This window comes from Oncorhynchus mykiss, chromosome 24 (assembly GCF_013265735.2).
Source record: "Oncorhynchus mykiss isolate Arlee chromosome 24, USDA_OmykA_1.1, whole genome shotgun sequence".
NCBI lineage: Eukaryota > Metazoa > Chordata > Actinopteri > Salmoniformes > Salmonidae > Oncorhynchus > Oncorhynchus mykiss.
In genome coordinates, this window is record NC_048588.1 from 32,848,928 (window position 1) to 32,873,822 (window position 24,895).

The following is a 24,895-nucleotide window of genomic DNA, read 5'->3' on the forward strand; positions in this document are numbered from 1 at the left end:
ATAGAGAGCTCTAGTGCCCAAGCATTAGGCTGATTTAAAAGTCACGGTCACAGTTCAGAGGGCAGGTCAGATGCTGGTGCTAAGCAGTCCATAGACACACACACATTTATGTCACGTTTACACACAGACACACACACAGACACACTAAAACTCTCAAAAAGACTAAAGAGGACCTTAAATACCCCGCTCCAAACTTCTGGCCTCCCTCCCTCCTCCAGGATGATGCTCCGTCACTGTTGGCCCCAGTGGTGACTGATGTTCCTCTGACAGCAGCAGCATTGGACCAGACCATAGCAGCCTTCAACACAGTGGAGCAGCTCCTCCGCCACCTCAACCCTGACAGCTGGAGACAGGACCTGGACAGCTTGTACAGAGAGACAGCCATGTACAGACCCCGGGCCTACCAGCACAACAGACAGAACAAGAGTAATAACATACACAGGCACACACACACACACAGACACACACACACACACACACACACACACACACACACACACACACACACACACACAATGAAAAGTAATTTCAAAGGAGAACATATTGTGGTCTGTTCTTCAGTGAAGGGAGACCTTGATAGCAAAGACTTCAGCCTTCCTCCTTCCCTCACACCAAGACTGTGTGTGAGTTTGTTAGTCAGCCAGTAGAAAACTTTCAAGGTGACCCTGGGGGAAATGAGAGAAGTTCAATATTCTCCCAGCTCTTATAGAGAGACTGGGGCTTGACGCCCAGCGTGTGTGAGGTTGGGAGTGGGGTGAGTGTGTGGTGGAGGGGAAGGTGTGAGTGTGTGGTGGAGGGGAAGGTGTGAGTGTGTGGTGGAGGGGAAGGTGTGAGTGTGGTGGAGGGGAAGGTGTGAGTGTGGTGGGGGGAAGGTGTGTGAGGTTGGGAGTGGGTTGAGTGTGTGGTGGAGGGAAGGTGTGTGGATGGGAGGGGGTGAGTGTGTGGTGGAGGGAAGGTGTGAGAGGATGGGAGGGGGGTGAGTGTGTGGTGGAGGGAAGGTGTGTGGATGGGAGGGGGTGAGTGTGTGGTGGAGGGAAGGTGTGTGGATGTGAGGGGGTGAGTGTGTGGTGGAGGGAAGGTGTGTGGATGGGAGGGGGTGAGTGTGTGGTGGAGGGAAGGTGTGAGAGGATGGGAGGGGGGTGAGTGTGTGGTGGAGGGAAGGTGTGAGAGGATGGGAGGGGGGTGAGTGTGTGGATGGGAGGGGGGTGAGTGTGTGGATGGGAGGGGGGTGAGTGTGTGGTGGAGGGAAGGTGTGTGGATGGGAGGGGGTGAGTGTGTGGTGGAGGGAAGGTGTGTGGATGGGAGGGGGGTGAGTGTGTGGTGGAGGGAAGGTGTGTGAGGTTGGGAGTGGGGTGAGTGTGTGTTGGAGGGAAGGTGTGTGGATTGGAGGGGGGTGAGTGTGGTGGAGGGAAGGTGTGTGGATGGGAGGGGGTGAGTGTGTGGTGGAGGGAAGGTGTGAGAGGATGGGAGGGGGTGAGTGTGTGGTGGAGGGAAGGTGTGTGGATGGGAGGGGGTGAGTGTGTGGTGGAGGGAAGGTGTGTGAGGTTGGGAGTGGGGTGAGTGTGTGGTGGAGGGAAGGTGTGTGGATTGGAGGGGGGTGAGTGTGTGGTGGAGGGGAAGGTGTGTGAGGTTGGGAGTGGGGTGAGTGTGTGGTGGAGGGAAGGTGTGAGAGGATGGGAGGGGGGTGAGTGTGTGGTGGAGGGAAGGTGTGTGGATGGGAGGGGGTGAGTGTGTGGTGGAGTGAAGGTGTGAGAGGATGGGAGGGGGGTGAGTGTGTGGTGGAGGGAAGGTGTGAGAGGATGGGAGGGGGGTGAGTGTGTGGATGGGAGGGGGGTGAGTGTGTGGTGGAGGGAAGGTGTGTGGATGGGAGTGGGTGAGTGTGTGGATGGGAGGGGGGTGAGTGTGTGGTGGAGGGAAGGTGTGTGGATGGGAGGGGGTGAGTGTGTGGTGGAGGGAAGGTGTGTGGATGGGAAGGGGGTGAGTGTGTGGTGGAGGGAAGGTGTGTGGATGGGAGGGGGTGAGTGTGTGGTGGAGGGAAGGTGTGAGAGGATGGGAGGGGGGTGAGTGTGTGGTGGAGGGAAGGTGTGTGGATGGGAGGGGGTGAGTGTGTGTTGGAGGGAAGGTGTGAGAGGATGGGAGGGGGGTGAGTGTGTGGTGGAGGGAAGGTGTGAGAGGATGGGAGGGGGGTGAGTGTGTGGATGGGAGGGGGGTGAGTGTGTGGTGGAGGGAAGGTGTGTGGATGGGAGGGGGTGAGTGTGTGGTGGAGGGAAGGTGTGAGAGGATGGGAGGGGGGTGAGTGTGTGGTGGAGGGAAGGTGTGAGGATGGGAGGGGGTGAGTGTGTGGTGGAGGGAAGGTGTGAGAGGATGGGAGGGGGGTGAGTGTGTGGTGGAGGGAAGGTGTGTGGATGGGAGGGGGTGAGTGTGGTGGAGGGAAGGTGTGAGAGGATGGGAGGGGGTGAGTGTGTGGTGGAGGGAAGGTGTGTGGATGGGAGGGGGTGAGTGTGTGGTGGAGGGAAGGTGTGAGAGGATGGGAGGGGGGTGAGTGTGTGGTGGAGGGAAGGTGTGAGAGGATGGGAGGGGGGTGAGTGTGTGGATGGGAGGGGGGTGAGTGTGTGGTTGAGGGAAGGTGTGTGGATGGGAGGGGGTGAGTGTGTGGTGGAGGGAAGGTGTGAGAGGATGGGAGGGGGGTGAGTGTGTGGTGGAGGGAAGGTGTGTGGATGGGAGGGGGTGAGTGTGTGGTGGAGGGAAGGTGTGAGAGGATGGGAGGGGGGTAAGTGTGTGGATGGGAGGGGGGTGAGTGTGTGGTGGAGGGAAGGTGTGAGAGGATGGGAGGGGGGTGAGTGTGTGGTGGAGGGAAGGTGTGTGGATGGGAGGGGGTGAGTGTGTGGTGGAGGGAAGGTGTGAGAGGATGGGAGGGGGGTGAGTGTGTGGTGGAGGGAAGGTGTGAGAGGATGGGAGGGGGGTGAGTGTGTGGATGGGAGGGGGGTGAGTGTGTGGTGGAGGGAAGGTGTGTGGATGGGAGGGGGTGAGTGTGTGGTGGAGGGAAGGTGTGAGAGGATGGGAGGGGGGTGAGTGTGTGGATGGGAGGGGGTGAGTGTGTGGTGGAGGGAAGGTGTGTGGATGGGAGGGGGTGAGTGTGTGGTGGAGGGAAGGTGTGTGGATGGGAGGGGGTGAGTGAGTGGTGGAGGGAAGGTGTGAGAGGATGGGAGGGGGGTGAGTGTGTGGTGGAGGGAAGGTGTGAGAGGATGGGAGGGGGGTGAGTGTGTGGATGGGAGGGGGGTGAGTGTGTGGTGGAGGAAAGGTGTGAGAGGATGGGAGGGGGTGAGTGTGTGGATGGGAGGGGGGTGAGTGTGTGGTTGAGGGAAGGTGTGTGGATGGGAGGGGGTGAGTGTGTGGTGGAGGGAAGGTGTGAGAGGATGGGAGGGGGGTGAGTGTGTGGTGGAGGGAAGGTGTGTGGATGGGAGGGGGTGAGTGTGTGGTGGAGGGAAGGTGTGTGGATGGGAGGGGGTGAGTGTGTGGTGGAGGGAAGGTGTGTGGATGGGAGGGGGTGAGTGAGTGGTGGAGGGAAGGTGTGAGAGGATGGGAGGGGGGTGAGTGTGTGGATGGGAGGGGGGTGAGTGTGTGGTTGAGGGAAGGTGTGTGGATGGGAGGGGGTGAGTGTGTGGATGGGAGGGGGGTGAGTGTGTGGTGGAGGGAAGGTGTGTGGATGGGTGGGGGTGAGTGTGTGGTGGAGGGAAGGTGTGAGAGGATGGGAGGGGGGTGAGTGTGTGGATGGGAGGGGGGTGAGTGTGTGGTGGAGGAAAGGTGTGAGAGGATGGGAGGGGGGTGAGTGTGTGGATGGGAGGGGGTTGAGTGTGTGGTTGAGGGAAGGTGTGTGGATGGGAGGGGGTGAGTGTGTGGTGGAGGGAAGGTGTGAGAGGATGGGAGGGGGGTGAGTGTGTGGTGGAGGGAAGGTGTGTGGATGGGAGGGGGTGAGTGTGTGGTGGAGGGAAGGTGTGAGAGGATGGGAGGGGGGTGAGTGTGTGGTGGAGGGAAGGTTTGAGAGGATGGGAGGGGGGTGAGTGGTGTGGATGGGAGGGGGGTGAGTGTGTGGTGGAGGGAAGGTGTGTGGATGGGAGGGGGTGAGTGTGTGGTGGAGGGAAGGTGTGAGAGGATGGGAGGGGGGTGAGTGTGTGGATGGGAGGGGGGTGAGTGTGTGGTGGAGGGAAGGTGTGTGGATGGGTGGGGGTGAGTGTGTGGTGGAGGGAAGGTGTGTGGATGGGAGGGGGTGAGTGAGTGGTGGAGGGAAGGTGTGAGAGGATGGGAGGGGGGTGAGTGTGTGGTGGAGGGAAGGTGTGAGAGGATGGGAGGGGGGTGAGTGTGTGGATGGGAGGGGGGTGAGTGTGTGGTGGAGGGAAGGTGTGTGGATGGGAGGGGGTGAGTGTGTGGTGGAGGGAAGGTGTGTGGATGGGAGGGGGTGAGTGTGTGGTGGAGGGAAGGTGTGTGGATGGGAGGGGGTGAGTGTGTGGTGGAGGGAAGGTGTGTGGATGGGAGGGGGTGAGTGTGTGGTGGAGGGAAGGTGTGTGGATGGGAGGGGGGTGAGTGTGTTTTTATTTCTGTTGCTGCTTGCTTTAATTGGTGAGAGTCTCTTTCCTCCCTCTCAGAGAAATACACAGTGACTCTGAGACTGGACCAGACACATCACAACACTGAGACTGTGTTCACCAGACTGGACCAGACACATCACAACACTGAGACTGTGTTCACCAGACTGGACAAGACACATCACAACACTGAGACTGTGTTCACCAGACTGGACCAGACACATCACAACACTGAGACTGTGTTCACCAGACTGGACAAGACACATCACAACACTGAGACTGTGTTCACCAGACTGGACCAGACACATCACAACACTGAGACTGTGTTCACCAGACTGGACCAGACACATCACAACACTGAGACTGTGTTCACCAGACTGGACAAGACACATCACAACACTGAGACTTTGTTCACCAGACTGGACCAGACACATCACAACACTGAGACTGTGTTCACCAGACTGGACCAGACACATCACAACACTGAGACTCTGTGTTCACCAGACTGGACCAGACACATCACAACACTGAGACTGGACCAGACACATCACAACACTGAGACTGTGTTCACCAGACTGGACCAGACACATCACAACACTGAGACTGTGTTCACCAGACTGGACCAGACACATCACAACACTGAGACTGTGTTCACCAGACTGGACAAGACACATCACAACACTGAGACTGTGTTAAACAGAATGGACCAGACACATCACAACACTGAGACTGTGTTAAACAGACTGGACCAGACACATCACAACACTGAGACTGTGTTAAACAGACTGGACCAGACACATCACAACACTGAGACTGTGTTAAACAGACTGGACCAGACACATCACTTCTCACTTCCCCCTTCTTTCTTCCCTCCTTTATTTCATCCTATCTCCTCTGCGTCTTCCCTCTCTTTTTTCCACACACACTCTCTCTCCTTTCCCTGCCTCGCTCGCTCTTTCCGTCTTTCTCTCTCTCCACCTGAGGGATCTCCTGTTCCTGAGTAAATAGTTGGGCTTGGCTAAGACTCCTACTACTGTCAGCAGCTCATATGTGTGTGTTGGGTTGACGTGTGTGTTGGGTTGACGTGTGTGTTGGGTTGACGTGTGTGTTGGGTTGAAGTGTGTGTTGGTCAGTGTGTGTGTGTTGATGTGTGTGTGTGTTGGGTTGATGGTGTGCGTGTGTTTGGTTGGGTTGATGTGTGCGTGTGTTTGGTTGATGTGTGCGTGTGTTGGGGTAATGTGTGCGTGTGTTGGGTTGATGTGTGTTGGGTTGAAGTGTGTGTTGGTCAGTGTGTGTGTGTTGATGTGTGTGTTTGGTTGGGTTGATGTGTGCGTGTGTTTGGTTGGGTTGATGTGTGCGTGTGTTGGGTTGATGTGTGTTGGGTTGATGTGTGCGTGTGTTGGGTTGATGTGTGCGTGTGTTGGGGTAATGTGTGCGTGTGTTGGGTTGATGTGTGTTGGGTTGATGTGTGTGTTGGGTTGATGTGTGTTGGGTTGATGTGTGCGTGTGTTGGGTTGATGTGTGTTGGGTTGATGTGTGTTGGGTTGATGTGTGCGTGTGTTGGGTTGATGTGTGTGTTGGGTTGATTTGTGCGTGTGTTGGGGTAATGTGTGTGTGTGTTGGGTTGATGTGTGTTGGGTTGATGTGTGTGTTGGGTTGATGTGTGTTGGGTTGATGTGTGCGTGTGTTGGGTTGATGTGTGCTGGGTTGATGTGTGCGTGTGTTGGGTTGATGTGTGTTGGGTTGATGTGTGCGTGTGTTGGGTTGATGTGTGTTGGGTTGATGTGTGCGTGTGTTGGGTTGATGTGTGTGTTGGGTTGATTTGTGCGTGTGTTGGGGTAATGTGTGTGTGTGTTGGGTTGATGTGTGTTGGGTTGATGTGTGTGTTGGGTTGATGTGTGCTGGGTTGATGTGTGCGTGTGTTGGGTTGGGTTGATGTGTGCGTGTGTTGGGTTGGGTTGATGGTGTGCGTGTGTTGGGTTGATGGTGTGCGTGTGTTGGGTTGATGTGTGCGTGTGTTGGGTTGGGTTGATGTGTGCGTGTGTTGGGTTGGGTTGATGGTGTGCGTGTGTTGGGTTGATGGTGTGCGTGTGTTGGGTTGATGTGTGCGTGTGTTGGGTTGGGTTGATGTGTGCGTGTGTTGGGTTGATGGTGTGCGTTTGTTGGGTTGATGTGTGTTGGGTTGATGGTGTGCGTGTGTTGGGTTGATGGTGTGCGTGTGTTGGGTTGATGTGTGCGTGTGTTGGGTTGGGTTGATGGTGTGCGTGTGTTGGGTTGATGTGTGTGTGTGTTGGGTTGATGGTGTGTGTGTGTTGGGTTGGGTTGATGGTGTGCGTGTGTTGGGTTGATGGTGTGCGTGTGTGTGTGTTGGGTTGGGTTGACGTGTGTGTTGGGTTGACATGTGTGTTGGGTTGAAGTGTGTGTTGGTCAGTGTGTGTGTGTTGATGTGTGTGTGTGTTGAGTTGATGTGTGTTTGGTTGATGGTGTGCGTGTGTTTGGTTGGGTTGATGTGTGCGTGTGTTGGGTTGATGTGTGCGTGTGTTGGGTTGATGTGTGTTGGGTTGATGTGTGTGTTGGGTTGATTTGTGCGTGTGTTGGGGTAATGTGTGCGTGTGTTGGGTTGATGTGTGTTGGGTTGATGTGTGTGTTGGGTTGATGTGTGCGTGTGTTTGGTTAGGTTGATGGTGTGCATGTGTTTGGTTGATGGTGTGCATGTGTTTGGTTGATGGTGTGCGTGTGTTGGGTTGGGTTGATGTGTGTGTGTGTGTGTGTTGGGTTGATGTGTGTGTGTGTGCTTGTGTTGGGTTGGGTTGATGGTGTGCGTGTGTTGGGTTGATGTGTGTGTGTGTTGGGTTGATGTGTGTTGGGTTGATGGTGTGCGTGTGTTGGGTTGATGTGTGTTGGGTTGATGGTGTGCGTGTGTTGGGTGTGGTTGACGTGTGTGTTGGGTTGACGTGTGTGTTGGGTTGACGTGTGTGTTGGGTTGACGTGTGTGTTGGGTTGACGTGTGTGTTGGGTTGACGTGTGTGTTGGGTTGACGTGTGTGTTGGTCAATGTGTGTGTGTTTGTCAATGTGTGTGTGTTGGGTTGATGTGTGCGTGTGTTGGGTTGATGGTGTGCATGTGTGTTGGGTTGATGCTGTGCGTGTGTGTTGGGTTGATGTGTGTGTTGGGTTTGTGTGTGTTGGGTTGACGTGTGTGTGTGTGTGTGTGTGTGTGTGTGTGTGTGTGTGTGTGTGTGTGTTGGGTTGATGTGTGTGTGTTGGGTTGACGTGTGTGTGTGTGTGTGTGTGTGTGTTGGGTTGATGTGTCTCCATACAGCTTGTGTGTGTGTGTGGACATCTGTGTTTGTGTAAAAGCTTATGTGTGTGTCTAGGGTTTGTAGTGGTAGGTGTATGTTGTGTGTGTGTGTTGCAGCACTAGCAGGGTTTCTGCAGGTCTTTGATAGACCATACCACATCAGACTCTAATTGGAAATTCAACCTGTGCAGCCGAGCTGAAATGTTCCCGAGTCAGCACCTAGCTTTGTTTTCATTAACGCACACACACAGAAATACACACACACTCCCGTCTCTCACCTTTGTTTTCAATAAGAAGGTGTTGGGGGACAAACAATCGTTATTCCTCTCCTCAAGCCATGTAATCAAGGAACGCAAAGCTCAATCTCTCCCTGGTGTACAGAACCCAGTAACCCTGCTTACACACACTCACATTCAGACACACACACACAGACAATCTCTCTCACACACACACACACACACACACACACACACACACACACACACACACACACACACACACACACATTCAGACACATGCACATTCAGACACATGCACACACACACATTCAGACACACACAAACGCACACACACACACACATTCAGACACATACACACATACAGTTGAAGTTGGAAGTTTACATACACCTTCGCCAAATACGTTTAAACTCAGTTTTTCACAATTCCTGACATTTAATCCTAGTAAAAATTCCCTGTCTCAGTTAGGATCAACACTTTATTTTAAGAATGTGAAATGTCAGAATAATAGTAGAGAGAATGATTTATTTGAGATTTTATTTATTTCATCACATTCCCAGAAGTTTACATACACTCAAATCACTTTTTGGTAGCATTGCCTTTAATATTTTTTAACTTGGGTCAAACGTTTCGGGTATTCCACAAGCTTTCCACAAGGTCCATTCCTCCTGACAGAGCTGGTGTTTCTGAGTCAGGTTTGTTGGCCTCCTTGCTCTTGCACGCTTTTTCAGTTCTGCCAACACATTTTCTATAGGATTGAGATCAGGGCTTTGTGATGGCAACTCCAATAACTTGACTTTGTTGTCCTTCATTTTGCCACAACTTTGGGTCATTGTCCATTTGGAAGACCCATTTGCGACCAAGCTTTAACTTCCTGACTGATGTCTTGAGATGTTCGTTCAATATATCCACATAATTTCTCTTCCTCATAATAACATCTATTTTGTGAAGTGCACCAGTCCCTCCTGCACCAAAGCACCCCCACACAATATGATACTGCCACCACTGTGCTTTACAGTTCAGTTGGGATGGTGTCCTTCGGCTTGCAAGCCTCCCCCTTTTTCCTCCAAACATAACGATGGTCATTATGGCCAAACTGTTCTATTCTTGTTTCATCATTGCAGAGGACATTTCTCCAAAAAGTACGAGATACTTTTGTACCTGTTCCCTCCAGCATCTGCACAAGGTCCTTTGCTGTTGTTCTGGGATTGATTTGCACTTTTCTCACCAAAGTACGTTAATCTCTAGGAGACAGAACGCGTCTCCTTCCTGAGCGGTATGACGGCTGCGTGGTCCCATGGTGTTTATACTTGCATACTATTGTATTGCTCCCAAGGATGAACCAGACTTGTGGTGGTCTACAATTTTTCTTCTTAGGTCTTGGCTGATTTCCCATGATGTCAAGCAAAGAGGCACCGAGTTTGAAGGTAGGCCTTGAAATACATCCAAAGGTACACCTCCAATTGACTCAAATGATGTCAATTAGCCTATCAGAAGCTTCTAAAGCCATGACATCATTTTCTGGAATTTTCGAAGCTGTTTAAAGGCACAGTCAACTTAGTGTATGTAAACTTCTGACCCAATGGAATTGTGATACAGTGAATTATAAATTAAATAATCTGTCTGTAAACAATTACATGTGTCATGCACGAAGTAGATGTCCCAACCGACTTATAGCTTGTTTCCAAGAAATGTGTAAAGTGGTTGAACATCGAGTTTTAACGACTCCAACCTAAGTGTATGTAAACTTCCGACTTCAACTGTAAATACATACATACATACACAGACACAAACTCACACACACATACAGACAGACACACACACACACATACAAACACACACACATACAAACACACACACACACACACACACACACACACACACACACACACACACACACACACACACACACAGAGACACACATACAGACACACACATTCAGACACAGACACACACATACACACACACACACACACACACACACAGAGACACACATACAGACACACACATAGACACACATGCACAATCAAACACACACAGACAGACAGACAGACACAATTTCCACCTGCACACACGTGTTCACAAACACGCATCTATACACACACACTATTCATTTTCTCTGGAGTGTTGGAGTGGCATACAAATTCTGTTTGGAGCGCTCTCTCAGAGCCAGTATCACAGCAGAGTTCCACACCACTGCCTTTCATAGATTACACCGCTTCTCCTAGAACACTGACACCCCTACACACACACCCCTACACACACACACACACACACACACAAACTCACGTCCCCTGCCCTGTTATGCAGCATTAGGACAGTATAGGGTCTGTCAGCTCGTTAAGAACATCAATCTGTGGAGCATAGAGCGTCTCAACCGCCACGTCCGTCCAGGTACGCAGGACGCCAGGAGATGTCTTCAAAACTCTCCACTAGGGGCAGCGGTGGGCGCTATTACCGTCAAGTAGGCTTGCGGCTTGCTAGGGTGTTGAGGACGGGGATAGCTGTTGGAAGCCGCAAGGTCCAGCTCTGAGGGTCCTGTGTTCAATCCCCCCCACACACACACACACACACACACCCCTCTCTCTCTTCTCTGTTCTTCCCATATTCCTTATTATTTTTATGTATTCCTGGTCTGGTCCGGCAGCTGAAAATACCTCAGTGCTAGAAAATATATACTTTATATACAGTTAAAGCACCAAACCTGCTAATCAATTGAACCACTTAAATGAAACTATAATCAAGATTAATTTATATTGAACAATTAGTGTCTTGATTATCCATGTCATTGAGATTCCCACCCACCTTCCAGCCTCCCCGCTCTATTCTCCCCATCCCCTTCACTTTCAGTTAAATTCATTTACATTCACTTAGTTGAAATAAAACATTGTTGTCAAGACTGTTAATTCAAAGGTATTAACTGTGAATACAAATTGCAATCAGCAATCAATGATGTTCTTCCCCCCTTTCTCTCCCTCTCTCTCCCTTCTTTCCCTCCCTCTCTCTCTCTCTCTCTCTCTCTCTCTCTCTCTCCCTCCGTCCTTCTCTCCCTCTCCCCCCTCCCCCCTCTCTCTCTCCCTCCTTCTCTCCCTCCCCCCTTCTCTCTCTCCCTCCCCCTCCTTCCCTTCTCTCCCCCCCTCTCTCCCTCCTCCCCCTCTCTCTCTCCTTCCTTCCTTCCCTCTCTCTCTCTCTCCTTCCCCCTTCTCTCCCCCTCTCTCTCCCTCCCACCCCCCTCTCTCTCTCTCTCTCCCTCCCACCCCCCTCTCTCTCTCTCTCTGTCCCTCTCTCTCTCTCTCTCTCTCTCTCTCTCTTCCCTCCACCCCCCCCCCCCCCCCCCCCCCCCTCTTCATAGTTGACCTGGACCGTCTGTATGATGACGTGAAGCACTACAGCTGTACACCTCGGAACTACTCTGTCAACCTGAGGGAGGAGCTGAGGGCCACCAACGCCGTGTTCTTCCCACGATGCCTACTAGTGCAGCGCTGTGGGGGGAACTGTGCATGTGGTACAGACAACTGGAACGGCTGTACCTGCAGCCCGGCCAAGACCAGTGACAAACTACACGAGGTACACACACCATGCCCTGTTATGTAGCACTAGGAATGGCTGTGGTACGGCTGTACCTGTACCTGCAGCTGCGCCTGTACCCGTAGCCGTACCTGCAGCTGTGCCTGCACCTGTACCCATAGCCGTACCTGCAGCTGTGCCTGCACCTGTACCCGTAGCCGTACTTGCAGCTGTGCCTGCACCTGTACCCTTAGCCGTACCTGCAGCTGTGCCTGCACCTGTACCTGCAGCCGTGCCTGCGCCTGTACCCGTAGCCGTACCTGCAGCTGTGCCTGCGCCTGTACCCGTAGCCGTACCTGCAGCTGTGCCTGCACCTGTACCCTTAGCCGTACCTGCAGCTGTGCCTGCACCTGTACCTGCAGCCGTGCCTGCGCCTGTACCCGTAGCCGTACCTGCAGCTGTGCCTGCACCTGTGCCCATAGCCGTACCTGGAGCCCGGCCAAGACCAGTGACAAACTACACACACCATGCCCTGTTATGTAGCATTAGGAATGGCTGTGGTACGGCTGTACCTGTACCTGCAGCCGTACCTGTAGCCGTACCTGCAGCCGTACCTGCAGCCGTACCTGTAGCCGTACCTGTAGCTGTACCTGCAGCTGTACCTGTACCTGTAGCCGTACCTGTAGCCGTACCTGTACCTGCAGCCGTACCTGTACCTGTAGCCGTACCTGCAGCTGTACCCGTACCTGTAACCGTACCTGTAGCTGTACCTGCAGCTGTACCTGTACCTGTAGCCGTACCTGTAGCCGTACCTGTACCTGCAGCCGTACCTGTACCTGTAACCGTACCTGCAGCTGTACCCGTACCTGTAACCGTACCTGCAGCCGTACCCGTACCTGTAGCCGTACCTGTACCTGTAGCCGTACCTGCAGCTGTACCTGTACCTGCAGCTGTACCCGTACCTGTAGCCGTACCTGCAGCTGTGCCTGCAGCTGTACCTGCAGCTGTACCCGTACCTGCAGCCGTACCCGTACCTGTAGCCGTACCTGCAGTTGTGACTGCACCTGTACCTGCAGCTGTACCCGTACCTGTAGCCGTACCTGCAGCTGTACCTGTACCTGCAGCTGTGCCCGTACCCGTACCTGTAGCCGTACCTGCAGCTGTACCCGTACCTGCAGCCGTACCTGTAACCGTACCTGCAGCTGTACCCGTACCTGCAGCCGTACCTGTAGCCGTACCTGCAGCTGTGCCCGTACCTGTAGCCGTACCTGCAGTTGTGACTGCACCTGCACCTGCAGCTGTACCTGCACCTGTACCTGCAGCTGAACCTGTACCTGCAGCTATACCTGCCTCTGTACCTGCAGCTGTACCTGCACCTGTACCTGCAGCTGTACCTGCACATGCAGCTGTACCTGCACCTTCACATGTACCTGCAGCTGTACCTGCACCTGCACCTGTACCTGTACCTGCAGCTGTACCTGCAGCTGTACCTGCAGCTGTACCTGTAGCCGTACCTGTAGCCGTACCTGTAGCTGTACCTGCAGCCGTACCTGTACCTGTAGCCGTACCTGCAGCTCAACCTGTACCTGCAGTTGTACCCGTACCTGCAGCCGTACCCGTACCTGTAGCCGTACCTGCAGTTGTGACTGTACCTGCAGCTGTACCTGCAGCTGTACCTGTACCTGCAGCTATACCTGCAGCTATACCTGCCTCTGTACCTGCAGCTGTACCTGCAGCTGTACCTGCAGCTGTACCTGCACCTGCAGCTGTGCCTGTACCTGTACCTGCAGCTGTGCCTCTACCTGTACCTGCAGCTGTGCCTGCACCTGTACCTGCAGCTGTGCCTGTACCTGATGCTGTGCCTGTACCTGTACCTGCAGCTGTGCCTGCATCTGTACCTGCAGCTGTGCCTGCACCTGTACCTGCAGATATACCTGTAACTGTAGCTGTGCCTGCACCTGTACCTGCAGCTATACCTGTACTTGCAGCTGTGCCTGCACCTGCAGCTGTGCCTGTACCTGTACCTGCAGCTATACCTGTACCTGCAGCTGTGCCTGCACCTGTACTTGCAGCTGTGCCTGCACCTGCAGCTGTGCCTGTACCTGTACCTGCAGCTGTGCCTGCACCTGTACTTGCAGCTGTGCCTGCACCTGCAGCTGTGCCTGTACCTGTACCTGTACCTGCACCTGTACCTGCAGCTGTACCTGCACCTGTACCTGTACCTGCAGCTGTGCCTTTACCTGCAGCTATACCTGTACCTGCAGCTGTGCCTGTACCTGCAGCTGTGCCTGTACCTGTACCTGCATCTATACCTGTACCTGCAGCTGTGCCTGCACCTGTACCTGCAGCTGTACCTGTATTTGTACATGCAGCTGTACCTGCAGCTGTACCTGTAGCTGTACCTGTACTTGTACCTGCACCAGCACCTGTACCTGCAGCTGTGCATGCACCTGTACCTGCAGCTATGCCTGTACCTGCAGCTGTGCCTGTACCTGCAGCTGTGCCTGTACCTGCAGCTGTGCCTGTACCTGTACCTGCAGCTGTGCCTGTACCTGTACCTGCAGCTGTGCCTGTACCTGTACCTGCAGCTGTGCGTGCATCTGTACCTGCAGCTGTGCCTGCACCTGTACCTGCAGATATACCTGTACCTGCAGCTGTGCCTGCATCTGTACCTGCAGCTGTGCCTGTACCTGTACCTGCAGCTGTGCCTCTACCTGTACCTGCAGCTGTGCCTGCACCTGTACCTGCAGCTGTGCCTGTACACACTATACAGACACTCTACACACTGTACAGGCACAATCTACACACTGTACAGACACACTCTACACACTGTACAGACACACTCTATACACTGTACAGACACTCTACACACTGTACAGACACTCTACACACTGTACAGACACACTCTACACACTGTACAGACACACTCTACACACTGTACAGACACACTGTACACACTGTACAGACACACTACACACTGCACAGACACAAGGGTACACACTGTACACACTGTACAGACACACTCACTGTACAGACACTCTACACACTGTACAGACACACTGTACACACTGTACAGACACACTGTACAGCCATACTCACTGTACAGACACAACACTCTACACACTGTACACACTGTACAGACACAACACTCTTCACACTGTACAGACACACACTACACACTGTACAGACACACTGTACAGACACACTGTACAGACACACTGTACAGACACACTGTACAGCCATACTCACTGTACAGACACAACACTCTACACACTGTACCGACACACTGTACACACTGTACAGACAACACTCTACACACTGTACAGACACACTCTACACACTGTACAGACACACTCTACACACTGTACAGACACACTCTACACACTGTACAGACACACTGTACACACTGTACAGACACACTGTACAGCCATACTCACTGTACAGACACACTGTACTCACTGTACAGACACAACACTCTACACACTGTACCGACACACTGTACACACTGTACAGACACAACACTCTACACACTGTACAGACACACTCTACACACTGTACAGACACACTCTACACACTGTACAGACACACTCTACACACTGTACAGACACACTCTACACACTGTACAGACACACTGTACACACTGTACAGACACACTGTACAGCCATACTCACTGTACAGACACACTGTACTCACTGTACAGACACAACACTCTACACACTGTACCGACACACTGTACACACTGTACAGACACAACGCTCTACACACTGTACAGACACACTCTACACACTGTACAGACACACTCTACACACTGTACAGACACACTCTACACACTGTACAGACACGCTGTACACACTGTACAGACACACTGTACAGCCATACTCACTGTACAGACACACTGTACTCACTGTACAGACACAACACTCTACACACTGTACAGACACACTCTACACACTGTACAGACACACTCTACACACTGTACAGACACACTCTACACACTGTAAAGACACACTCTACACACTGTACAGACACACTCTACACACTGTACAGACACACTCTACACACTGTACAGACACACTGTACACACATGTATCAGGCCCACTGACACTGAACACTGCAGCCTCCCGGCTACAGTATAATCCCAGAGAGAGGGAGAGCGACTGTGGGCCTAGCACTGCATCAACAATCAGACAGCACTGCAGCACCAGTCTTTCTCTCCCTCCTTTACACCTCTTCTGTCTTCTCTCTCCATTCTGTCATGGACACGTTGTCTGGAAGCATCTGCCTCTTTATGCTGCTTCTCTGGTTATGCTGCAGGAATCCAGTTTGGGGTGTGACGGTGTGTGTCTGTGTGCCGAGGTGTGTCTGTGTGCCGGTGTGTGTCTGTGTGCCTGTGTGTGTCTGCGTGCCGGGGTGTGTCTGCGTGCCGGGGTGTGCCGTGGTGTGTGTGTGCCGTGGTGTGTCTGTGTGCCGGGGTGTGTCTGTGTGCCGGGGTGTGTGTCTGCGTGCCGGGGTGTGTCTGCGTGCCGGGGTGTGTCTGTGTGCCGGGGTGTGTCTGAGCGCCGTGGTGTGTCTGTATGACTGTGTGTGTGCCGGGGTGTGTCTGTATGACTGTGTGTGTGTGCCGGGGTGTGTCTGTATGACTGTGTGCGTGTGTGTGTGTGCCGGGGTGTGTCTGTATGACTGTGTGTGTGTGTGTCTGCGCCGGGGTGTGTTTGTATGACTGTGTGTGTGTGCCGGGGTGTGTCTGTATGACTGTGTGTGTGTGTGCCGGGGTGTGTCTGTATGACTGTGTGTGTGTGTGCCGGGGTGTGTCTGTATGACTGTGTGTGTGTGTGTGTGTGCCGGGGTGTGTCTGTATGACTGTGTGCGTGTGTGTGTGTGCCGGGGTGTGTCTGTATGACTGTGTGTGTGTGTGTCTGTATGACTGTGTGTGTGTGTGTGTGTGTGCCGGGGTGTGTCTGTATGACTGTGTGTGTCTGTGTGCCGGGGTGTGTCTGTATGACTGTGTGCGTGTGTGTGTGTGCCGGGGTGTGTCTGTCTGACTGTGTGTTGGTGTCTGTCTGACTGTGTGTTGGTGTCTGTCTGACTGTGTGTGTGTCTGTATGACTGTGTGTTGGTGTCTGTATGACTGTGTGTTGGTGTCTGTATGACTGTGTGTTGGTGTCTGTATGACTGTGTGTTGGTGTCTGTCTGACTGTGTGTTGGTGTCTGTCTGACTGTGTGTTGGTGTCTGTCTGACTGTGTGTGTGTCTGTATGACTGTGTGTTGGTGTCTGTCTGACTGTGTGTTGGTGTCTGTCTGACTGTGTGTTGGTGTCTGTCTGACTGTGTGTTGGTGTCTGTATGACTGTGTGTTGGTGTCTGTCTGACTGTGTGTTGGTGTCTGTCTGACTGTGTGTTGGTGTCTGTCTGACTGTGTGTTGGTGTCTGTATGACTGTGTGTTGGTGTCTGTCTGACTGTGTGTTGGTGTCTGTATGACTGTGTGTTGGTGTCTGTCTGACTGTGTGTTGGTGTCTGTATGACTGTGTGTTGGTGTCTGTCTGACTGTGTGTTGGTGTCTGTCTGACTGTGTGTTGGTGTCTGTCTGACTGTGTGTTGGTGTCTGTATGACTGTGTGTTGGTGTCTGTCTGACTGTGTGTTGGTGTCTGTCTGACTGTGTGTTGGTGTCTGTATGACTGTGTGTTGGTGTCTGTATGACTGTGTGTTGGTGTCTGTAGCTTCCCTTTAACACATTGCCAGAATAAGATCACTGTACACAAGGTCTGCTTTACCTCAAATCAAATGTCACCTACACATGGTTAGCAGATGTTAATGCGAGTGTAGCGAAATGTTTGTGCTTCTAGTTCCGACCGTGCAGTAATATCTAACAATTTCACAACAACTACCTTATACACATAAATGTAAGGAATGAATAAGAATATGTTAATATAAATATATGGATGAGCGATGGCCGTGCAGCATAGGCAAGATGCAGTAGATGGTATAGAATACAGTATATACATATGAGATGTCTAATGTAAGATATGTAAACATTATTAAAGTGGTGTAATTTAAGGTCACTATTGATACCTCTATTAAGTCCATTTATTGAAGTGACTAGAGATTTGAGTCTGTATGTTGGCAGCAGCCTCTCTATGTTAGTGATGGTTGTTTAACAGTCTGATGGCCTTAGTCGGTTGCTGGCTCGCCTCTAACCGCTAGGATTAAGTGCCCTCCTCCTGTGTATGTGTGTGTGAGAGAACAGACTGTGAATACAGCTGTTATGGGGTTTGATACAGGAGGGAGGACAGGGGTTAACTATTGGTCAAGATGGCAGCAAGCCAACAAGCATCTCATTGTTTTCCATCCAAGTCATTTTCTCTGTCCTCTCCCTTTCTCCTGTCCTGTCCTTGCCTTCTCCCCGACCTCTCTCTCTCTCTCCTTCTCTTTCTTTCCCTCTTCCCCACTCACTATTCCTCCCCCTCTCCTCTCTAGGTGTTGAAGTATGCTCCTGAGGTGGGAGGTTTTTCGCGGCGTCGGACAGCTCGTGTCCGCTGGGTCCTAGAGGAGGTCCATCTCATGCACCACGAGCGCTGTGACTGTGTTTGTCCCTCCAGACCACCCCGTTGAGAGACAATGGGACAGGGGGAACCAGCTCTGGGATTAACTGCTGTTTATATCTCCATATCTCTCTTTGTAGCGCTCCCCTGCCATCCATCCCCATAGCAACCTGTGACAAACCTAGTCACCAACATCCATCCATCATCCATCCACATACCAACATGTGACAAACCTAGTCACCAACATCCATCTATCAATGACATACCAACCTGTGACAAACCTAGTCACCAACATCCATCCATCATCCACATACCAACCTGTGACAAACCTAGTCACCAACATCCATCCACATACCAACATGTTACAAACCTAGTCACCAACATCCATCCATCATCCACATACCAACCTGTGACAAACCTAGTCACCAACATCCATCCATCATCCACATACCAACCTGTGACAAACCTAGTCACCAACATCCATCCATCATCCACATACCAACATGTTACAAACCTAGTCACCAACATCCATCCATCATCCACATACCAACATGTTACAAACCTAGTCACCAACATCCATCCATCATCCACATACCAACATGTTACAAACCTAGTCACCAACATCCATCCATCATCCACATACCAACCTGTGACAAACCTAGTCACCAACATCCATCCGTCCACATACCAACATGTTACAAACCTAGTCACCAACATCCATCCATCATCCACATACCAACCTGTGACAAACCTAGTCACCAACATCCATCCGTCCACATACCAACCTGTGACAAACCTAGTCACCAACATCCATCCGTCCACATACCAACATGTTACAAACCTAGTAACCAACATCCATCCATCAATGACATAACAACATGTGACAAACCTAGTCACCAACATCCATCCATCAATGACATACCAACCTGTGACAAACCTAGTCACCAACATCCATCCATCAATGACATACCAACCTGATACAAACCTAGTCACCAACATACATCCATCATCCACATACCAACATGTTACAAACCTAGTCACCAACATCCATCCACATACCAACCTGATACAAACCCTCAGTAGTCACCAACATCCATCCGTCCAGATACCAACCTGATACAAACCTAGTCACCAACATCCATCCGTCCAGATACCAACCTGATACAAACCTAGTCACCAACATCCATCCACATACCAACCTGATACAAACCCTCAGTAGTCACCAACATCCATCCGTCCAGATACCAACCTGATACAAACCTAGTCACCAACATCCATCCGTCCAGATACCAACCTGATACAAACCTAGTCACCAACATCCATCCACATACCAACCTGATACAAACCTAGTCACCAACATCCATCCGTCCACATACCAACCTGATACAAACCTAGTCACCAACATCCATCCGTCCACATACCAACCTGATACAAACCTAGTCACCAACATCCATCCGTCCACATACCAACCTGATACAAACCTAGTCACCAACATCCATCCGTCCAGATACCAACCTGATACAAACCTAGCCACCAACATCCATCCGTCCAGATACCAACCTGATACAAACCTAGCCACCAACATCCATGCACCCCCCCCCCCCCCCCCCCAAACCCTGGTCCTGCCAACCCCAACAGTGTCCTGCTGCCACCCAGCAAAAACCCAAATTTACCCCACCCTCTCCACTATCAGCTCATGACCACCCCGTCATCGTCCAAGCCCCCAACATTCCTTGTCCACTGGGGTATTGATGAGGGGCTGTTAAGGACATGACACCTTTAAGTGTGTGTTCATACAGTATCCAAGCCTATGTTATTTTCTATATTCATGTTAGAATGTCCTTTTTTTTTAAGCTCTTCCTGCAACTGTTTTTCTCTGTACAATCATTGTGAAATGAGTTTCAGGGAAGGAAGAGAGAGAGAGAGGGAGAGACAGAACCACACAAACAATCTTAGAATGACCACAAACCACACACACACACATATCCCCCCCGAGCAGACCCAAGGTCTCCACTCCTCCCTAAAGACAACATTCTTATTTATTTTAAATTCTTTGCTGTTTCTTTTCCTTTTTGCGTGAAGTTCTGCTTCGTGGTGTGTTGTTCTATTTCTCCTCCTTCATTCATCAGATGAAGGGATACAGAGACAGTTAAAAACATTGTTTTTATACCTTTCCACAGATATTACCCCCCTCTCCTTCCCTAAAACACTCCGGCAGATCAGCGGAATGACTTTGGAACGTTCCTCCCGACGTTCCAATCATACCAACAGCCAACCCCAGAAATGTTGCTAACCAGAATTGTACACCCCATACAAAATAGGGAGAGGGTTGAGGATGTGGTAGGAATTTGTGTAATGTTTTATATCTGCAATATTTGCAGACGTGGTGCCCTGTGCCTGTACTGTACTATCCTGTGGTTAGATCTCTTTCTGTTTGGACCTGGTTCTTCAAACAATTCATCCCCAAACATAATCCACAGTCATCACTATATAATCTTCTGCATTATAGGTGTGTATGTGTGTTTATTTGAGGGAAAGAATGTGTATCTGTTGCACTGTCTGTGATCTCGTGTGTGTGTGTGTGTGCGCGCGCACGAGACGGTGCATCAAAGATCTTAAAACATTCTCAGATCGGTCACTGCCTCCACGTGATAAAGAAACAACAAAAGATCTTCCTGCAACCCCTCTAGGCTTCATAATGGTCATTCCACTGGGGGAGCTGGCCTCATTACCAACCATCAACTCCTCTGTCCATACAGACCGAAGCTCTATTAACAACAATTAAAACACAAAGCAAGGCACTGAGAGATGGAGGGGCAGAATTAGTTTTATTAAGGCTGTGATTTAAACATTAGGGCAAGCAGAATTAAACCGTTAGCTGTTGAGAGGTGTGTGTGTGAGTCACAGGTATCGGCTGGCTGAAGAGTGATCTGAAACGCAGAGCCTCTTAGTGGAGGAACATGCCCTGGGGAAGGACGATGTGCGTGTGACAGTATGGCTCCAAGAGATTAGAGACAGATGACTGTATTTTTACACTGTCTAAGTCCTGTCTCTCTCTCTTTCCATGTATTCCAAAATGGCCCCTTTTACTTCCAGAGTTCTTTGTTTGATGTCCTGATTCCTTCTGTGACTGTTGTCATTGTGTACGTCAGTGTCCCTGGAGACTGAGCACAATATATAATACATACATAGCATAGTCTCTCCTTCACCTAATGCTGCAGTCTCTGCCAAATGTATTTATTCAGTTAGGTGTGTGTGTAGGTGTGTGTGTGTGTGTGTGTGTGTGTGTGTGTGTGTGTGTGTGTGTGTGTGTGTGTGTGTGTGTGTGTGTGTGTGTGTGTGTGTGTGTGTGTGTGTGTGTGTGTGTGTGTGTGTACACTTCCTCTGGCAGTGCCAGTTTTATCAGCACATTCCTTGACCTCGGCTTCTAAGTGACATTCCATTCTGTTTTTTTTGTTCAAATAACCAGTTTGTTCATTCCGTTGTTTTGAATGTTTATAATGCAACCTTCAAGAAGAACTGCAGAAAGGTTATCTAAACAAATCTGTCGGCACCTGACTGCCTTGGTTTGATCCCTGACACAGCAGTTTAGCTTTAGTGATTAATTTATTGTGTTTGTTTTTTTTTTATTAAAGATATCCACTGGTTGTGTTTTGAGGAAGTTTTTTTGCACATAAATGTTTCTGAATGTAGACCTTTTCTCTGTAAAATGCAGCGAGGGGGGGGGGGGGGGGGGGGGTTATTCCCGACACAAACCATCCTCATAACACAGATCAACACATGTTGATCTGAAAGAATCAGGCTGCTGATTAGCATCAGAATATCTACAGCTTTACCTCTGACAGGTGCAGTTTCTGACACATTGTTTACAACCTCCTTATGTGTGTTCAACTCCACTTCAGGAGATAAATTCAAATGATTTTCTATGTGGACTTTTCCATTCATGACTGGTTGATAACGGACCTGAACCCAACACGGACCTTGGAGTAGAAGCGTTGTGTGTGTAAACACCCCTGAGATTCTTTCACTTCTCCACCTTTATTTCCTCTCACAATACCACACACAAACATTGTGCTATACAGTCTGTTGCCATGGAAACCAAATCCCCATGTGTAGAACTCAGATGATGGCCAGTTGAGGTTGATTGTGATGAAAAAGGTAATGGAATGTTTTGTCATTAAATTATAGTGAAGGCAGTTTATTTAAAAATCACCTTGGATAGATCATACAGACCTTCTCTCTCAAGCTGTTTTATTGGCATGAAAAACAAAGTGCCAAAGTAACAATGTATACAATATACATTGTAAATAAAATAAAAAACGAATTAATCTGTCTCTCTCATCAGCCCTTCATTGGCAGGCATAGTCATTTTCAGAGATTAATGAAACAACTCACAGATACTTTCCGAATGCACTATATGTGTGTTTTTCCACATTTTGCTAGGTTACAGCCTTACTCTAAATTAGATTAAATTGTTTTTCTTCCCTCATCAATCTACACTCTATACCCCATAATGACATCACAGTACCCCATAATGACAAAGCAAAGACAGGTTTAACACTAAAATAACACATCCTAGATCTGAATGAATGAAATATTCTTATTAAATACTTTTTTCTTTACATAGTTGATTGTGCAGACAACAAAATCACACAAAAATTATCAATGGAAATCAAATGTATCAACCCATGGAGGTCTGGATTTGGAGTCACACTCAAAATTAAAGTGGAAAACCACACTACAGGCTGATCCAACTTTGATGTAATGTCCTTAAAACAAGTCAAAATGAGGCTCAGTAGTGTGTGTGGCCTCCACGTGCCTGTATGACCTCCCTACAACGCCTGGGCATGCTCCTGATGAGGTGGCGGATGGTCTCCTGAGGGATCTCCTCCCAGACCTGGACTAAAGCATCCGCCAACTCCTGGACAGTCTGCGGTGGATGGAGCGAGACATGATGTCCCAGATGTGCTCAATTGGATTCAGGTCTGGGGAACGGGCGGGCCAGTCCATAGCATCAATGCCTTCCTCTTACAGGAACTGCTGACACACTCCAGCCACATGAGGTCTAGCATTGTCTTGCATTAGGAAGAACCCAGGGCCAACTGCACCGGCATATGGTCTCAAAGGGGGTCTGAGGATCTCATCTCGGTACCTAATGGCAGTCAGGCTACCTCTGGCGAGCACATGGAGGGCTGTGCGGCCCCCCAAAAAAATGCCACCCCACACCATGACTGACCCACCGCCAAACCGGTCATAATGGAGGATGTTGCAGGCAGCAGAACGTTCTCCACGGCGTCTCCAGACTGTCACATGTGCTCAGTGTGAACCTGCTTTCATCTGTGAAGAGCACAGGACGCCAGTGGCGAATTTGCCAATCTTGGTGTTCTCTGGCAAATGCCAAACGTCCTGCACGGTGTTGGGCTGTAAGCACAACCCCCACCTCTGGACGTCGGGCCCTCATACCACCTCCATGGAGTCTGTTTCTGACCGTTTGAGCAGACATATTTGTGGCCTGCTGGAGGTCATTTTGCAGGGCTCTGGCAGTGACACAAAGGCGGAGGTAGGGTTCCTGCTGCTGGGTTGTTGCCCTCCTACGACCTCCTCAACGTCTCCTGATGTACTGGCCTGTCTCCTGGTAGCGCCTTCATGCTCTGGACACTACGCTGACAGACACAGCAAACCTTCTTGCCACAGCTCGCATTGATGTGCCATCCTGGATGAGCTGCACTACCTGAGCCACTTGTGTGGGTTGTAGACTCCGTCTCATGCTACCACTAGAGTGAAAGCACCGCCAGCATTCAAAAGTGACCAAAACATCAGCCAGGAAGCATATGAACTGAGAAGTGGTCTGTGGTCACCACCTGCAGAACCACTCCTTTATTGGGGGTGTCTTGCTAATTGCCTATAATTTCCACCTGTTGTCTATTCCATTTGCACAACAGCATGTGAAATTTATTGTCAATCAGTGTTGCTTCCTAAGTGGACAGTTTGATTTCACAGAAGTGTGATTGACTTGGAGTAACATTGTGTTTAAGTGTTCCCTTTATTTTTTTGAGCAGTGTATATGTATATATCACATTTAAATAAGTTTTCAGACCCTTTACTCAGGACTTAGTTGAAGTCTTCTTCAGTATAATGATACAAGCTTGGCACACCTGTATTTGGGGAGTTTCTCCCATTCTTTTCTGCAGATTCTCTCAGGTCTTTCCAGAGATGTTTGATCGGGTTCAAGTCTGGGCTCTGTCTGACATTCAGAAACTTCTCTCAAAGCAACTCCTGCGTTGTCTTGGCTGTGTGCTTAGGGTCGTTGTCCTGTTGGAAGGTGAACCTTCACCCCAGTTTGAGGACCTGAGCGCTCTGGGGCAGGTTTTCATCAAGGATCTCTCTGCACTTTGCTCCGTCCATCTTTCCCTCAATCCTGACTTGTCTCCCAGTCCCTGCCGCTGAAAAACATCCCCACAGAATGATGCTGCCACCACTATGCTTCACCGTAGGGATGAAAGCAGGTTTTCCCAAGACATGACGCTTGGCATTCAGGCAAAATAGTTCAATCTTCGTTTCATCAGACCAGAGAATCCTTTAGGTGCCTTTTTGGCAAATTCCAAGTGGGCTGCCATATACCTTTTACTGAGGAGTGGCTTCTATCTGGCCACTAGCATAAAAGCCTGATTGTTGGAGTGCTGCCGAGATGTTTGTCCTTCTGGAAGGTTCTCCCATCTCCACAGAGGA

General features: G+C 50.5%; 1 protein-coding gene across 1 annotated transcript in view; it reads left to right on the top strand.

Moving 5' to 3' along the window:
• The window catches only part of pdgfd (platelet derived growth factor d), an 88,112-nt gene extending 66,299 nt beyond the window's left edge, over positions 1 to 21,813 (top strand). Inside the window, exons 5-7 of the mRNA XM_036961524.1 lie at positions 219 to 426; positions 11,472 to 11,686; positions 18,102 to 21,813. Of these exons, the coding sequence (XP_036817419.1) occupies positions 219 to 426; positions 11,472 to 11,686; positions 18,102 to 18,236 (558 nt within the window). The 3' untranslated portion in view covers positions 18,237 to 21,813. The remainder of the gene's footprint in view (positions 1 to 218; positions 427 to 11,471; positions 11,687 to 18,101) is intronic.
• Positions 21,814 to 24,895: the final 3,082 nt, after the last annotated feature.